This window comes from Myotis davidii, unplaced genomic scaffold, assembly GCF_000327345.1.
Source record: "Myotis davidii unplaced genomic scaffold, ASM32734v1 scaffold313, whole genome shotgun sequence".
Taxonomy (NCBI): domain Eukaryota; kingdom Metazoa; phylum Chordata; class Mammalia; order Chiroptera; family Vespertilionidae; genus Myotis; species Myotis davidii.
In genome coordinates, this window is record NW_006286275.1 from 443,071 (window position 1) to 461,539 (window position 18,469).

General features: G+C 35.7%; 1 protein-coding gene across 1 annotated transcript in view; it reads left to right on the top strand.

Annotated features, from left to right (window-relative positions):
* The window catches only part of MLIP (muscular LMNA-interacting protein), a 103,924-nt gene that overhangs the window by 74,510 nt on the left and 10,945 nt on the right, over positions 1-18,469 (top strand). The window contains exon 10 of the mRNA XM_015560046.1: positions 8,832-8,960. Coding sequence (XP_015415532.1) covers positions 8,832-8,960 — 129 coding nt within the window. The remainder of the gene's footprint in view (positions 1-8,831; positions 8,961-18,469) is intronic.

The window sequence follows — 18,469 nt, forward strand, 5'->3', positions numbered from 1 at the left end:
TGGGCTGATGGCTGTTTGCAGCTGGTCACACCCCCTTCAGGGTGGGGTTTCCCACTGGGGTGCCTTTCCAGTCTGGGTGAGGGGCTGAGGGCCGTTTTCAGGCTGGCAGGCGACTGAAGCTCCAGGCCTCTTTTTTTTTTCTTTTTTCTTTATTCTGGGATTTATTTACCTTCTATAGCTGTCACCTGGAACTGACAGCCGGCTCCAGCTCTGAGGCCGTGGCTGGCTGAAAGCAGGTATCTGGGTTTTTTAGCTTCTATAATTGAAACTCTGTTGCCATCACTGGCGCTCTAAGCTCTGAGCCCACAGGTTTCTGGGTTTGTTTAGCTTCTATAATTGCAACATTGTTGCATCTGGAGCTCAGAGCTGGGCTGCAGCCGGCAGGGAACCTTGGCTTCCTCCGTCACTGGAGCAAGCAAGCCTCCTGTTCGCTTCAGCTGCCTGGCTGCCGGCCACCATCTTGGTTGGCAGTTAATTTGCATATCACCCTGATTAGCCAATGGGAAGGGTAGCGGTCATATGCTAATTACCATGTTTGTCTATTATTAAATAGGATGTGTGTGTATATATATGTGTGTGTGTGTATATATGGACATATATATATACACACATATATGTATATACATAATGTGTTTGCGTGTGTGTGTGTGTGTGTAGTGTGTGTAATTTTAATGTCAATTGGTTTAGAATAGTGGCAGGTAGTATAATATAGTTGAAATAATACTGGAATGGGGGCCAAAAGACCTACCTTATACTTCTTGCTTTGATACTAACTACTGGACTAACGGTAGATAAGTTATGAATCTGTGAGTCTGTGCCTCAAACTCCTAATTAATTGAGACCATTCTATTACATATTTTCCAAGCCTTTCTAGTGCTGTGAGTCTATCATTACTAACACAGTGAAGGAGTTGCCATGGAAACAAGCACTGCAATCATGTAATGAAGATGAACAGTTTCCCACTTTAGATGTGGAAATATTACCACAACGATTTTAATATTTCAAATAATAATAAACTTATTTCTTGAGAGTAATGTTGAAAATCAATAATATTTTTAATATCCTCATATATATTTATGCTCAATAGAGTAAGAAATACAGATTTTAGATATTGAATGGTTAAATATACTAGTATATATTTAGTTATATACAAATATTTACTTTGGGGGGTATATATATATTGTCAGACTGACTTAAATATGAGATAGTTCTTGGCTTAATATTTTAAGAAACTATTTCAAAGAGGCAAATATACATAATGACTTCGTAGAATGGTACATAGTAAAAACAACCCATTGTAAACATAATATACAAACAGTTTCCTGCATAACAAAATAATTCCATAAATTTTACATTGTGTTCTCTAGGGGAAAAACAAAAGCATTGCTTTGACTGACTGATGATAATTTCTTTGCATTTACTTTAGACTTTTTCTCTAAAGAGTTCACAGAATTTTTCAACCGAGATTTAAATTAAATTTTAATACCCAAATCCCTTAGAGATATAGATAGGGTTGTGAAGGGTTTATTATCAAGTAAGCTTTTCACGTAAAAAAGAACATCTTCTGCATTGATATAATTATTCAGTCCAATCACTTTGAGTTCATTTAATGACATTAACCCTGTATTTAGATTACCTGAGAATAAAATAGATTAGAATTAATTGCATGCAGCAATGTTATATGACATTTGCTTTTAAAGGATTTATAAAATTTTTACTTTTAAGAAATATAATTTATGAATAAGATTATATTTTTATTCACTTTTATGAATGAAATTCCAATATTTTTACCATTATAAATTCTCTTCAGGATTAATTTCTGAATAAATTAAATAAGAATGCTTTTGAAAAACAAAACAAATATATACATACACACACACACACACACACACACAGATGCCATATAAGAGGTAGTTCTGATAATGCATATTGTTTTTTGTTTATAAATGTATCTACTTGTATGTGTAGCCCAGAAAAACAAAATTACTGGGAACTTGTGATAGATTATAATTAAAATTAAGTAAGGTTGTTGTTTTGTATATAATGAATAGTTAAATTTATTTGACTTCTGTTTTAAATGGGAAATGAAATAAACTGGTAGAAATGAAAATATATGATAAATTGCTGTGGTAGCAAAAGCTTAAGAAAGAAGCCATTTTGCTTTTGAGGATTGGCTTTGTAAGGATATCTCACTGTTTCATAAATTTTTTCTTTTTAACTTGGCTAATGTATTTGCTTCTTTACATTGTCACTGTGCCAATTCAACATTGGAAAGGAAAAAAAAAAACTGACCTGACCCTTACTCTTAAAATATATTTCCATTCTTTACTCTGGAAGCCAAATTATTTAATAATGGGCTGGGGAGAATAATTTGGGGGCCCTTATGAAATTAATTCACCAATCTATGCCTCAGTTTATCTTTTTTTCCATTAAACAATATCACAGTACATCAAAACTGGAAACTCAGAGATGAGGGTTTTGGAAATACCCATCTATAAAATAGAATTTGGTATAATTCCTCTGTCAACTTAAAGGAGTTATTTTAAGACTCACCTATCATAACACATGATGTTGCCAATGTAGCCCTGTACACATGGGAGGAGTTATTATTGTACACAAAATCTCTAAAATATTATCTCTGAGATGATATGATTGGCCATTTTTACAGATAAATAGATTATCTAAGATCAGAGTGTTAGTGGTCATCCTTGTTCTGTGTGACTTTCAAAAGGAATTGTGGATTTTAGATGATCGGAGGAGAAAAAGCAAAGGTTGAAGAGATTGGGAATCTGGGCTTCTATGAAAGTGTGACATGCATTGGACATCTGTGTGGAGCTGGCGTTTTAACATTGCCTGCAAAGGTGTGATCCACAGAAGGAGGAGAAGACTGGGTAGGGTAAATAGAGTGTTAAGGTTTTGAATCTGTGGATGGTGCTTCCCTAGCATAATAAACAAAGCAAAAGAAAAGAAGATCTAGTTTGAAACTTCACATGCTTTCCTAATTCCTGAGCTGAATCATCACAATATTAACAGGCTGAGAAATCTCTTTTCTCTGGGTAAGAAAACAGATTAGGCTCTACAAGATGGGGAAGTGCCAGTCTTCCTTGGAGGAAGGTAGGGGAATGTGGTTTAGATGACATTGGGCTTTTGCTTTTGAAATTTCCTGCCATTAAAAAATGTTCATCGTTACTCATGATGGAATACTGAATCTAGAGAGTAAAAAAAAAAAAAAAGATTTAAAAATGAAGTCACATGGCCATATACTGGTAAAAGCAAATGCAGTTTCCTGGAACACCATCGAGAAGAGTGCTTAAAGTTGCAGAAACTTTGTTCCCGGTTCTGAATGCCAGCTGATGTGTCCTGCTTTAGTGGTGCATGACTCATCCTTCTGAGGGCTCTTGAGTCTCTGTTGTTCAGAAAATGTGGCCCTGAAAGCTTTTGTGTAGAACTGATGTCTTCTTTAAGCTTAAAGGCAGTTTGTCCTTGACCAGTTTTTCCTTGACACAACATACTTAACTGCTAGCGCATTTATCATACACGCCTCCTCAGATTTGAGTCATGCCATTGTCTTTTCTCTAACCATTGAAATATTTCAATCCAGCCCATTTGTCTTGTGTACATTCTACAAAATGTTTCTTGAGCCATGGGATGTGGCTTATAATTATTGAAATTTCATGTATGTTTATTTTTGTACAACTACCATAGTAATTAAAAGTGTTTTTTGAGGAAAAAAACACACACATCAGGTAGGTACTATTATGGATAATCTAGTCAGCCGTGGGCTAACCATGGCCCGCGGGCTGGATCCGGCCGTTCGGCTGTTCTATCCGGCCCGCGGAGCCGAAAGAGCGGAGGGTTCTCTTGCTCTCCCCTCCGCTCCTTCACCAGCAGCAGTGTTAACATGTATAAGTTCACACAAACACTCCATCCATGCTTTTGTTCTGGCCCTCCGGTCCAGTTTAAGAACCCATTGTGGCCCTCGAGTCAAAAAGTTTGCCCACCGCTGGTCTAGATCATTTAATATTAACACTGTATTACAAATGTGAAAATAGAAAAAAAAGTGTTTCTTTCAAATTCCTTTTATGCTGTTTTTTTTTGTTTTTCTTTACAAAGTTCTGTCAACTATATTATCTCATTAGATTTTCACATCATTTAGTATGGCAGGAATTGTTATTTTCATTATTATGATGAAAAAAACTGAAGTACAGATACCTATAGTGCCATGTCAATAGTCCCATGGCTAATGGGTGGTATAAAATCTGTTTTTGTTGTCCTTCCCCCTCGCCCCCAGTCTTAAAATGTAGTGTTTTGAAATTTGAGATATTTCTTTGAGATATTTCTTAACCAAAAAATGGTTAAGAATTTGCTTCAAGCATATAATATTATTTATTTAAAAATAGTTAATGCTAATAAACATTTATTAATTGAATGAGTAAATCAGCTATATAATTTAGAGAATAATGTCTTTGTCAACAATCTTGACCGGTAGAATGTTTCTTGGTTTCTATGGGCTTGTTGCCACAGTAACTCTTAAAAATATAAATAACACCAGAAAATAAAGACAAGACTGAAGCAGATGGTAAAAGAAACAATGATGGCACTTTCAAAGACTCTTTGGATCTATTAAATTGATAGAATTCCTAGCCAGGCTCACAGAATTTTCTATTTTCTGTGTTTTATTACACATCATATTTCATCACAAGGATAAAAATAAGTCCTTAAAAATTGGGACTCTATTTTTAATTCTTTTGTTCCCTCATTACAACCACTTTAGAGTTTACTACTATAGTCAAAGGCAATTAAAAACTTAGTACTAGTTGAAGTTACTAATTTAAGAAAGATGATGCTCTAAGAAGCTATTATTTTAAAATATTAGTAATGGATTTTCTAGGTCAGTACTGGCAGTTAATTTTCAACTTTGTTCTCTAGCCAGAGGCAGTACCAACTTGTTGTCATAGAATTATGAGTACAAGTTCCACAGGGCAGAAACAATCTTTCTTTTGACAGTGGCCTGAGTAGCAATGTTGAAGTATAAGTGTATACTTGATGAGTTATAAACACAAATGAATAGCAGACTCAAATCAGTGCCTCACAGGCCATTAAAACCTGCCCATAGGCCCTAGAGACTCCACATACTCTATCTCTTGGACTTTTTTTCTCTTCCCCCTCAAGACTTCCAATAGAGTTAGATATGATCTCCTGAGTTCCACTTTACTTTTGAATTCTCAAAAAAAAAAATGACAGTATTGTCTTTTGGTGCCAAGTTTTATTACTTATTACCATAAACAGGGGGCAAAATAAATTTTTTTAATGGAGAAGGTTAAATGGAGAGGGTTAAACTCCCTAAAGAAGTGTTCTCTGGCCTTGAGTTCTTTTTTTTTTTCTTTATTGATTAAGGTATTACATATGTGTCCTTATCCCCACATTACACCCTCCCCATTCATGCCCTCACCCCCCTGTTGTTTGTGTCCATTGGTTAGACCTATATGCTTGCATGTAAGTCCTTTGGTTGATCTCCCCCCTTACCCCCACCCTCCCCTATCTTCCCCCTGAGGTTTGACAGTCTGATCACTGCTTCTCTGTCTCTGGATATGTCCCTGTTCATCAGTCTATGTTGTTCACTATATTCCACAAATGAGTAAGATCATATGATATTTATCTTTCTCTGTGGGAGTTCCATTTTTAGTTTTTTGAGGAAACTCTATACTGTTCTCCACAGTGCCTGCGCCAGTCTGCATTCCCACCAGCAGTGCAGAAGGGTTCCTTTTTCTCCGCATCCTCACTAGCACTTGCCATTTGTTGATTTGTTGATGATAGCCATTCTGACAGGTGTGAGATTATACCTCATTGTTGTTTGACTTTTTTATCCATCAGAGTTGATAATTTATGTCTTTTATCTTTGAGGGTGGAGAGCACTTTCCTTCTTCTGGTCTTCTATTTGTGAAAGGCAGTGTGGATCTTCTATCTTGCGAAGTTTCCTCTTCCTGGGTTATACTGTAATCAAAAATTAAATTCAGGAAAAATAATGGGAGACCCCAAGCTGGCACCAACACTCCTTAAGGCCTCCATATTGGGTTATAGCCAGTATACAGCCAGCTTCTACCTGCAAATTAATTTATCCATTCTTCCAATATTTATTTAGTATCTCCTAAGTTAGAGACATGACTCTAGGTGTTGGAGATACAAAAGTGAACAAACCAATTATCTCTAGCCTCACAGAGCTTACATTCTAGTGGAGAAAGCAATACAATAAACATGAACTGATGTTAGATTGTGATAAGTAATACTGAAAAAATAATAAGGCAGATAAGAGGAACAGGTGGGGATTGTGATCCTCGAAAGGGAGAAAAGAGTTCCGGACAAAGCAAAGAGCAAATGCAAACTCCCAAAGGAGGGACTGTCATAGTGTGTGCTCGAGTGGAGAGCGAAAGAGTGAGAGGGAAGTGGGAACAATGTCAAAGGCAAACTATGTCTAGTCTTCTTTTCCTGAGAGTTAACCTCCATGTCTATGAAATACTGACTACTGAGTGGCAACAAGTTATAGTGCAGGAGAAAATTAAGACTAAAAAAGAAAGGTGATAAGTATAATCTAAGATTCAGGGTAACCATATCAAAACCAAGTAAGCCAAGTAGAATGAGTAAAACTGAGACTTCAGGCAAACCATGTTTCTGGACAGAGTTCAAGAGGATAGTATGTGGTAAATCTGGTAAAGTAGAAGAAATTGGAATAGAATCATTATCAAGTTATCAGACAACCATGAAATCCAGGAAATTTATAGGAACTAAGGAGCCTGAAGGCTGGTATAGAAACAAGATGACGCATCAGTAACTGAGTCTAATACCGAGGTACTTAATATCCAACCAACCAGAAGAGTCCTTCTCTGCTGTCACCCTGGAGGATGATGATCCAAGAGAGATGATATGAGTGAAAGGTTCCAGGCCAGAATCACCCAAAATACCTGCCTGCTAGGGATACAGGGACCAGCGGTCATGTTTTCTGGCAGAGACATTCTTTTAGCATATCAAGTGCTCCTTGTCAGATTTCTTCTCTTTGCTCTCATCTTTCTGCATACTGCCATCAAGTTTAGCTCTTACTAGTAAAGCTCCTTGTTGGTTCTAGTAGGCCCTGAGGTATGGATGTTGTTGTATTGATTTCCTGCTTCATGAAAGAGCAGGAGAGAAGGAAAAGGCATAGGAGTAGAAATAGAAGGAAAGAGAAATGAAATAGGAAGACAAGTGGAAAAGAGAGAAAGGAAATCTGGACAATTTAGGATCATGACCCAGACATTGGGCATCTCCCTTATGGCAGGTGGTTATAGAAATCAGAAACTGCCTGGGCTGTGTTCTTGTGTTGAGTTTACTGGAGGGATATTCCTCTCATATCACACTCAACTGTGTGACTTCATGCATAATTGGATGTTACTTGCTTACTTTCCCCCCTTGAGAGAAATTAGTTTCTTAAGTGGGAGATATTTCTCAGCCTGGGAAAAAAAAGAAAGAGAGACTTTTCTCAATTTGTATTTCACAAGTTGGCATCTATATAAAAGACAACTGGGAAAATATCGATTAAAAAAAGTATTGCAGAGTGACATTTATTCAAGACTCAAAATATTTCAGGCAGTTTATAGAGCAGAGAGATAGATGTAGTCCCTGAAGGCTTAACTTGTGAGCATCAGCATTGACTGAGGAGAGCTAATTTACTGTTTTCCGAAAGGAAATGGGGTGGAGAAGAAGAATTACAGCAAAATGCTTAAACAGAAAGAGAGTCACAACTTTTTATTGAATCATTGTTTGGGTTGGTTTTGCAAACTTATCAATCACTTTGTGACATTTTACAGTGTAACAAGATTGTGGTGTTGGGGAAACATCATTTTGAAATTGCCCCAAACTAGATTTCTCTCTCTCCCTCTTCCATCAAACTGACATTGGGTACAAGTTTATGAATCTTGAATGATTTTTCTATCAGCTAAAACTTTTTAATGACAAATTACAGAAGTAAACTTGACTTTGAAAAAAGAGGGGGGGGAACCTAGTGTAAAAGAAAGGGAAAGTCTTCGGGAACCCCAGCACAAGAAATGCAGCTGGGCCCTAGGAATATTTTGGAATTTATTCTGAAGGCCCTCAAATGTCTCTGCTCTCTGGGCCCCCTGTTTATGCACTTTGCTTTGTCTTTCTTGATCTAAATTATATCTTTTAATACAGATTAGGGCTTTCCCATGGCTTCCAAATTGACATATTATAATTTCAACCTCCCAAAGTGACCACAGAGCTGTTTAAATGCCTATTCCATATTTTTGGGAGAGAATATCTGTCTGCTACCCACTGTCCACTGACTTAGGTCAGAAGGCCACCCCTGGTTTCATCATACATAATAGAAACATGGTTTCTAGAGATGGAGCTCTGTGGATTTGGGGACCTGAAGGGAGTGTAGTTTCCAGAAATGAAAAGTTGTATGGGCTTGGTGAATGTGCCTAATTCGTCTTTCCTACATTGCCCAGAATGAGAATGCTGCCTAGCACCAAGGATGCTCTCAATAATTATTTGTCACGTGAATGCACTAGCGAGGAAATAAAGAACATGTTTGGTTAGATAAATGAAGATTTTGCGTTTTGAACATCATGACAGTAAATCTTTGAGTTGATTGCTCTAACAGTTAACTAAAAACTAAAGTTACATTAGTTAAAATCATTTGATTTCTAGCTGTTTTTCTGTATTTTAAAATTTTTTGTAATCATAAATGTTGTGAAGACATTTGAGTGACCTAATAATACACATATTTATTTTAATGGTGTTTCTTTCTCTATTGAAAAAATTATTTGATGCTCATGAAGACTAAACCTGGAGTAATTCGCCCGGTACCCGTAAAATCCAAAATATTATTGAAAAAAGAGGAGGAAGTCTATGAACCCAACCCTTTCAGTAAATATCTGGAAGATAACAGTGACCTCTTTTCTGAGCAGGTGAGTAAACATATAAGAAGTTCTTTTATATTTTGACAAATGGCTGTATATCATATATAGTTCTATGAATATAGTATGTGCAAGAAAATGTCCGTTTAATGGAGTATCTTTAGTAGTAAAATAGGTCATTTTTTTTTGCATGATAAAATAAATTCTTATATATTTTCAATTTCCAGAATGATATTTTGAAGTATTTCAATGTTGTGCTTTAAAATTTTTTTTCTAATACTGATGATATTATTCTGGGGAACAAGACAGTACTCTCTATAAGGACATCACAAAGTCACTGGTTGGATTCTTATTTCTAAAATACTGTTTTCTTTTGAAGAGATGTACTATTTTAGGCTTGGTTTATTAGTACATTTGCAAAAGATACATTGTTCTCATATTAATATAGAAATGATGTGATCCCCTAGATTGAACAACACTAATTAGAAGATAGGTTATCAAGTTATTTAAAGCTCTGTTGTTCATTTTTTGTGTGTGTGTACGTGTGTGTGTGTGTGTGTGTGTGTGTGTATGTGTTAAAAAGATGTACTATCTTCCTCTAGTATATCCTATATTTTGGAGGAAGTGGAATGGTGTTTTATTAGATATTTGGAAAAAAATGTAAAAATACTCATGTAATATAAGACTTCACAAATCATTTCAAAGAAAACTTTAGATATTTATTTATAAGATCACATTGGATAATCTTATCTAATAAAAGGGTAATATGCAAATTAACCATCACTCCATCACAAAGATGGCAGTGCCCATAGCCACAAGATGGCGGCACCCAGTCCCTTCAGCCCTGCCAGAGTCCCCCAGTCTTGGGGGGATGGCCACTGAGCGCAGGCAGTGTGCGTGGCCTGGCGGGATGCTTACTTCATCGCCTCTGGGCCACGTAGAGCCTCTGGGCAGCGGGCATGGAGCAGCCAGGCCCTGCAGAGAGCAGAGAACCATGGGGAGTGGGCCTATGCTGTCAGGGCTCCCCGATTGGAGAGCGCTCCCCTGAGGGCTCCCAGATTGGAGAGGGTGCAGGTTGAGCTGAGGAACCCACCCCCCGTGCACACATTTCGTGCACTGGGCCTCTCTCTAGTCTATAATAAAATAGTCTTATCAATAAGGTGATATACTATTTTTAAGTTTTAGTTTGAAAATAACTATCTTGTCCTTGAAAATATAAATTAAATCTATATTTATGAAATGTAAGCCACATATTAGCTTTATAACCCTTAGGAAGTTGTTTCCTCTCTCTAGCCTGCAGCGTCTTTATGTATAAGATGAGGCATTTGGATCAAGTACTTTAAAGGGTACTTCAAATTCTAAAGTTTGGGTTACTTAAAATCTAATATTAACTCTGACTGGATCTGAAGTCCATATAGAGCCTTGAAAAAGTTCAACATAAATACTTCCTCATGATTAACTATAATGTTTATGAAGCAGGGAAGAAAATATTTTCTGTTTATTTGTATATACTTTGTGACATGATTTTAATAAATTAAAAAAATTTAAAAAGCACTGATAATATTGAAAATTATAATTAGAGGAAATTATTTGTATTTAATGGAGCACAGTATAGTTCTCAATTTCAATTAAATACAGGGTTGTTTAACTAATTCCACATATAACAGAAATGGAAATTTCTGTTAAGAAAGCATATTTCCATTATCAACAAAACACTTATTAAATATCTATTGCTTGCATGTCACTAACATTTTAGAGATTTAACGTAATATTTTAGATAGTATAGGGTGATGATAAAAACTTTATTAGATATGACAACAATGCCAATAGTTAAAATAAATTTCACATACATGTAACTTACATTTGTCAAGATATGATCTAATGCTATATATAATATAATAATTTTCCTCTTTTACTATAATTTCAAATTTATGCATTTTAATTTAAACAAGATTCTTTGTAGTATATTAAGTTAATCTACCTATAATTTATCACAATTTGTTGTCCTCTGAAATGATAAATTCTGTTTTCAAGTGTAGGAAATTATTGTCATTAAAAGGAGTTGTCATTTCTTTGCTTTTCCTGACTATATAGCAAGTTTAAAGCTCTGCTTATTTTCAACATAAAGCTATGAATTTCTAGATAATTTGTTGAAAATTTGAGCTCTTTTGCAAATATTAAGGTGCCACAGACATAATCTTATCTTTATTTTCTTTCAACCAATTTATTCTTGTGTGTATCTCAATTTCTGTGTGGAACATGGGAAGTCATAGGAGTCTGAAGACTGTTGGAATTGAAAGAACTCTAGCATACCACTTAATAGTGAATTCCAAACATACCCTGGGCTTATTCATTAACTGTGCATGAGAGAGGAAGTTATAATAGAACCGAGGGGTCACTGCACAGTGAGAAACTCCACATACTATCAACATGTCTCTTTATATAGAGCTCCAGCTACCATCTCACTGGGACAAGAATCTACAATGGAGGCAGCTACGAAAGCTCACTTGAGTAGATGCTTAGTTCTGCTTGCAAACAAATTGAGTAATAACAATTTATAATCTCAGATTGCTACTTTCATCAGAACACTTCAATAGAAAAGAGTGTACTCAAATTCAGTTCTAGCCACTATTGCATTCTCTCCTGCCACGACAGAGTAAATTGAATGGTTCCAAACTCAGCTGATATCACCCACCCATGTAATGGAAAATTCTTTAGCCAGAATGTTGGGCCAAATTGAAGCATCTCGCTTTCACTAATCTGCCTTGTACTGGGGACAGTTCCACATGACAGATGTTGAATGAGATTGTTAAGTCAATAAATTTCCCCTAGCAGCTTCACTGCCATAAAATATGATTTCAAAACTCTCTGTTGCAAAACATCAGACACTAAAGATGATGAGACCAGACGGTAATGTATTTACTGTCACTTAAGAAGGTACAACTGGCCGACCTTTTGAACTGATAATGAACTGAAAATTTGCCTGGAGACAGCCTCTGAGTACTAAAAGGAAAGTTGGAGACCACATGCAGAATCAAGTAATTGAGACTTATTAATTAACAGGTTTTACATCAAAATGGCACAGGCCAGGAAGCTTCTTTCTGAATTAGATGGATTTTTTTTTGACAAAAACGCTTCATAATGAAATTTATGCTTTTCTGAAATTACCTTTAAATCCATCATTGCATCATTTTGTGGCCTTATTGAGTTATTATAAAATATCTTCACTCTGTACATATGAATTTTAAACTATGAAGTGCTTTGAAGCATAGTTCTATTGATAATACAATCAATTTCACTGATTAAAATGAAGATTGTAAAGAGCCAAATGGTTTTTATTTTGTCTGACTAGTGAGATTGCAAAATATATTGATTGCTTTCTGGTCTCTTAATGTACCTAATTAGATAAAGGTTGATTTCTTCACTGAAGATACTCAATTTAATATAAAAAGTAGTTGCTAACTTCAGTTCTATAAAATATTCTCTCATTCTTTATAAATTAGTCATTCACCCCAGGGTATTAGGTATGTCATTTCCTTCTCAAAGCACTAGGGTAATGTTTAAAAAAGGTTTGGGTCAGAATTAAAGGGGAATATTGTTGTTTTCATGTGATTACCACCCGCCCCCCAATAAAAGGGAAATAATGCTTCCCAGCACGTATGCCTCTTAAACTTTATTTTCCTTCAAACTTGCTTCTCAATTGGGAAGATAGCCTTATTGATGTTGATGTGTGAAAATGACCATTTAGCAAATTTCCTCCATACCACTTCACAGAGAACATAAAAGAATAATTATAGGGAATTTTCTTTTCTTTTTTTTCCTGATTTTTCTTAGCCATAATACTTGCTTATCTCTTTCCAAACTTTCTGTGCTTGACATTAAACTCTGAGGATTGTGTGGGTGATTTTCAGATTTCTAATGATTCATCGAGTTATATTTCTACTGTGACCTTCAATTTTACTTTTTTATGTCACCCACATGTTAATATTACAGGGCAAATACTCACCTTTTTTTATAAGGTGTGACTGACAATCTTGCGTTATTCTGAATAACTCTGGCTTTGCCACAGATTGCTCCTTTTTTAACATTTGTTTCTCAGTCAAGATGACTCATTGTCTTTTGTCAGGAAATATTTTATTAAGAAATATTTTTCAGATTGAAATGTTTAATTTTTTAGGTCTAGAAATGATTAAGTGGTTTGCTGAATTGTTTTAAGGGGTAGAGAACTGAAATTCCTTGTAGTATTACATTTTTTTTGGAAGGGTTAAGGCCGGAGATTTGGCTTCTCCAACTATTACCATGTTGTTTTTGTTTATCCAAGTAATGAAATCCTTGTGAGTTTTTCTTCTCTTTTGCCACCCTCCCTGCCTCCTTGCCTTCTTCCATATGTAATAGGTAATAGCCAACTTACTGTAAACATTGTAAGTAGTATATGTAATTGATACTGTATCATCTTTACAATAAACGACTTTCATATATATAGTAGTTTATAGAGACAGTATTTGCTTTTTCTTCTAGCATAATCAGATAGGATCACCTCTTGAAACAGGATTTCATCTCTTCCTTTTTCAGGCTTTAGCTTTCTCTTGACCTTGTATATGTATCAAGGTTGAAAGATTAGAACAAAAGGATTGTAATTTTCTGTTGCAGTGTCTACATTGCTAAGAGAAACTACTTTTTTGGTCCCCCTTCCCTTGGCTCATGTACGTTTAAGAATCTTAAAGAGATTATTATTTACTTTAAAATGAACACACACACAGAGAACTATTTGCCATTCTTTCATAAGAGGTAGAATTATTCAATATTTCTAATAATTAAGCCACTAAATTCTAATAATTGGTGAAGTTCTGAAGCACTGTTTGCTTAACAAATACTTGGTGACTGTGGTGTCTGACTCTACCGCAGGTTTATGTATATGTGTCCTACGTCTTCTTAACCCATGATGTCACCATATATTAGTACCTAAAAGAGAGGGATATTAACATATTTAGAACCTATCATGGAAAGTATACTCCAGTTTTAAAATAAGGCCATGCTTAAATAGAATTAAAACCTCTATAGTAATTTTATCTGAAAAATATTAAAAAACAGAATGTCAATAGAGATATGGTAGCTGTATAAAAATAATTTTAAGTAATACGTAAATGTTATTCAGAGGTTAGAAAGTCAGTTTTATTTATTGGCAAGAAAAAAAAATGCATTCTTATGTTTTACTTCACTGAGTCTGTCCCAAAACTTCTTGAACCTTGAGTCCAAGGCAGCCTGTGAATAGAACTGTAGATGTAACTGTCGCATACCTTTGACATCACTTTGCATTATCTATAAGACAATTTGGGTAAAACTAGTGCCCCTCTCCCAGGACACTGTCTACAATTTTTCCTCCCTCACTATGCAGTTTCAATTCAACTTCCTTACAATTATTTGAAGGATAGTTATTAAGTACCTATAGGCAATGCAGTCAGAGTGAAGGGCTTGTCATGTTATTTTCTCTACTGAACACTTTCTTTGACTCATGAGTAGGATCAAGGTAGAATGCATAGAGGAGGATGTATTAAAAATTGGATGTATTATTTGAATATATGGGCTATGATTGATGTGTTTGGAACACATTATAATCTCTAATCATTGGAGAGATTACATATTTTAAAGTGTGAGTGAAATTAGACTTTGAATGATGACAGATATAAAGGTCGCAGCTAGGCATATAAGTCTGAAGATGAGTTTTCTGAGGAGAATTAGGAATTTCTCTTCCTCTCTTTGATCCAAGATAAAATAACTTAAAGCAGGATATTTAGGCAGAGAAAATAAATCCAACTGAGAAGAGCAATCACAAGAATGCACAGGAGAGAATGAGGCAGAGAGCTAAAACTGGTAAATAAACTCTGTTTGAATTTCCTTAAAATAAAGTCAGCTTGAGAAGCCCAGCCTATAGAAAACTGAAATGAAGCTGGTAAATTCGGTCTCTTGAAATAAACACTATATGGAAAAAGAGAAAACAAAATTAATGAATGTATTTTTCTTTATTTCAAAGGCTACATGGAAAGAATGCTCTGTAGTAAATTTGTAAATTCAAAATCAGTGATTCCTAAGGGACAGAAGAGCTATAGGTTTTTAGAGTTTTTCAAAATGATGTTCTAATCGCCAAATACTGACATCCTAAGTGCACTTTAATTTATTGTAGGCCAGCCATCCAACTATCAATTTGCCTTATGGTCCTTTAGATCTTTAACATTTTTTAAAATCTTACTTTCCCTTATAAATATAAAACTACATCTGGCAAGAAAATAAGCAACTTACCAGGGACTGGATTGTCAGTTACCTTTATCTTGTAGAGTTTTGAGGCTTAGCAAATTTATCTGCTCAAATAAAAGCAAGTATATATTATATTTACATGAAAAATAGAGGCGTTTTTCTGAATCGTTGGCTAAGGTTTCCAGGAAGTATTAGGCCAGTGGTTCTCAACCTTGGCTGCACATTAGAATCACCTGGGAATCTTTTTAAAATTGTGATTTCAGAGGCCCAGAAGTCAGGATTTTAAAAAGATTCCCAGGTGATTCTAATGTGTAGCCAAGGTTGCGAACCACTGTACGTATTAGGCTCTCATGAATTTCATTTAGTCAAAGGACTGACCCTTTACAGGGCCAGGCTAGTTTCATTTGCCCATTTTAGAGCCTGCATTCAGGGAGGATCTAGTGACCTTACTCATTTTGATGTGAAATTGAACTGAAGGGAAACTAGGGCAGCTTGGTTTTACATAAAGAGCTCTATAATGTGGTTCTAGTTGAGACTGTGTGATTAACCAGCTCTACCCAGTGCATTTGTGAAACCTGAACTTCAGTGATTAAATGAGGGGATTAGACTGAAGTCAACCAGGGTGACTTTGGCCCAGACGTTGTCATGACTGGGAAGGTGGGTGCTACTGGTATCCAGTGGGTAAGAGGCCAGGGAGGTTGCCAAACATCCTACAATGGACAGGACAGTCCCCCCTACCCCCCACCAAATTATCTCACTCAAAATGTCAATAGAGATTCCCCCCTCCCCCCCTGGGCTTCCAGGACTAGACCAGCTTCTGGCTGCCTTTCAGCTCCAAGGATACTATGACTAATGACGCTCAATACTGTCGTTGCCAGGGGCATTTGAGTTGAACCAGCATTGATTAGGTACCTTCTTTTTGTGTTTTAATTAAGAACTTTTTCCAATTTGATTTACACAGAGGATGTAAGTAAGCCTGCATTTATAAAATCTCCCACATTTCATGTAGCCTCTACTCATAATGATTGCCCTGTTTGGTAAAGGACATGCATTTTCATTGACTCTGGATATTTCCACAAAATTGTGGCTTTTCCGTCTTTCTAGACTTTCTCCTTTCTTGTTGTATTTCCTTAATTGTTAGTTGTCAGGGCAGTCACCTAAAAAAGACATTCTTAAAAGTCAGGCAGTCCGTATGAGAACTCTTAATATTCATGGTGTTGGATTAAGTCATTCCTGACTCTGGACTTTATTATACATCTGCAAAATGAGGACATTGGACTTTGACAAGCACTTTTGAAGGTGCCTTCTTACCCTGAAATTCTGTGGTTATGTATTTAAATATTATTGAAGCCCTCCTGATATTTAACATCCTGCATGATCCAAAAAAAAAAAAAAATTGCAGAGACTATTTAAGGCATAAACTTAACATCCTTGCATGATCCCAAAAAAAAATTGCAGAGACTATTTAAGGCATAAATTTGTAGAGATGGAAAGTCTTATTCTACTGTTTAAGTCAAAATCATGACAAAAAATACTCATCCTCAAACAGTTTACTATGATTTTTCTTTCTGGACTGAGCAGTTTTGGGTAGTGAATCTTCTTATATTTTTAACTTTTTTTCTTTAAAAATCACTTTCTATTTACTTACTCTTTGTAGAACATTGAGACATCATAAGTATAGTATATTACCACTATTTCCCTTTGAATTCTTTTGCCTTACTCTTCCTTAAATTAAAACTGTGGGAGGAGAGATATTCTCAAAATTAAACATACATGTGTGTCTATATAAAATATACACATATTTAATAGACTTTTTAAGGGTCCTTGTATTTGCTATTTAAATTATTCTGTGTCGTTTGTTTTTTGTGTGCTTTTTGCATTGGCAAATTTGACAACTGTTTTTGTTGCAAGTATCCTCAATAAGAAGGCTAAGTAGGGAAGCTAAAATTGAAAAAAAGATGCTTTTTATATGAAAGTGAAGTTTCCTTTGCAAGTCTTTACTGCTTCTGGATTTCCTGTTTTTGCATTCGTTGAGTGCACAAGACACAAAGGACTTTAGAATAATCCTTGCAATAAACTTTGGAGATAATTTTTGCTTTTCTGTCTCTCTGTGGGATGGGATGTTAGACTGGGTAACAGCCTCTGCATAGGAAATATAATGGAGTTGCAGAACATTAACCCATTCACTCACATTCCTTGTGAAGACAATAATAGATTCAATCAAACAAAACCCCAGGATATTTAAAACTGTAAGATCATTTTTCCTTAAAACTGTAACACTTCATTAATATGAACAATATGGATGCTGCATTTAATTCACCTAAGTATACAACTCTCGTAACATGAAGAAGTTTGTAATGATTTTATATAGTAAAAGCCTAATATGCTAAGTGTCCAGTTGTCCGTCCAACCAATCAAAGCGTAATATGCTAATGATATGCTAAGGTTGCTCAACTGGACGCTATGACATGCATTGACCACCAGGGGGTAGACGCTCCAACCAGTAGTTTAGCTTGCTGCTGGGGTCCAACCCATAGGGACTGAGTGAGACAGGCCAGACAAGTCCTGGAGTCCTCCTGTGTCCCTTCCCAGCCCTAATCATGCACTGGTGCAGTCCCTTGGCCTGGCCTGCACCCTCTTGCTACCAGAGTTAAATTAGGGCTTTTCAAAATGCTGACAAGCCGAGCTCAAAAGGTTCACTATCACTGCTCTAGTGTAATATAAAACCTATCTGTATGTACACAGCCTACTCAGAATTTCAAAATAGTAAAATGTGTTTCTATAAAAAAAAAATTAAAGGCATCTATGTTTTTTAGGGTCAAGTAGAAATTAGCTCACATTTATGTGCAGAATATCTTAGCTTGAAAATGTTACCCCAAAATAATAAAATCATTGTCTAGTCCTAGCTGTCCTAACAAAGATGGAGGAGTTAGTCAGAGGGCATCCAAGTCAAGAAGAGCACATAGTTTCATTTTCTGTTTTAATAAAGAAGATCCTATGTCCTCACAGTATATCAGGCATTTGCAGGTATCAATCAAGTAACAAGTTTTTTAAAGACTTGGACATTTTCTACTATTTTGTAAAATAGGATAGTTTTATTATTATTATTATTATTATTATTATGTCTAAAGTTTTACATATGTTTTCTTTTTCCCTAACTGACCCCTTCTCCCCCCTCTCCCCCGGCCATTCCCACCCTGGGCAAGCCCCCACCGCTCCAGTGTCTATGTCCATTGGTTATACTAATATGCATGCATAAAAGTCCTTTGGTTAACATGTCATTTATTACATGTAGGAAATGAAGCAAT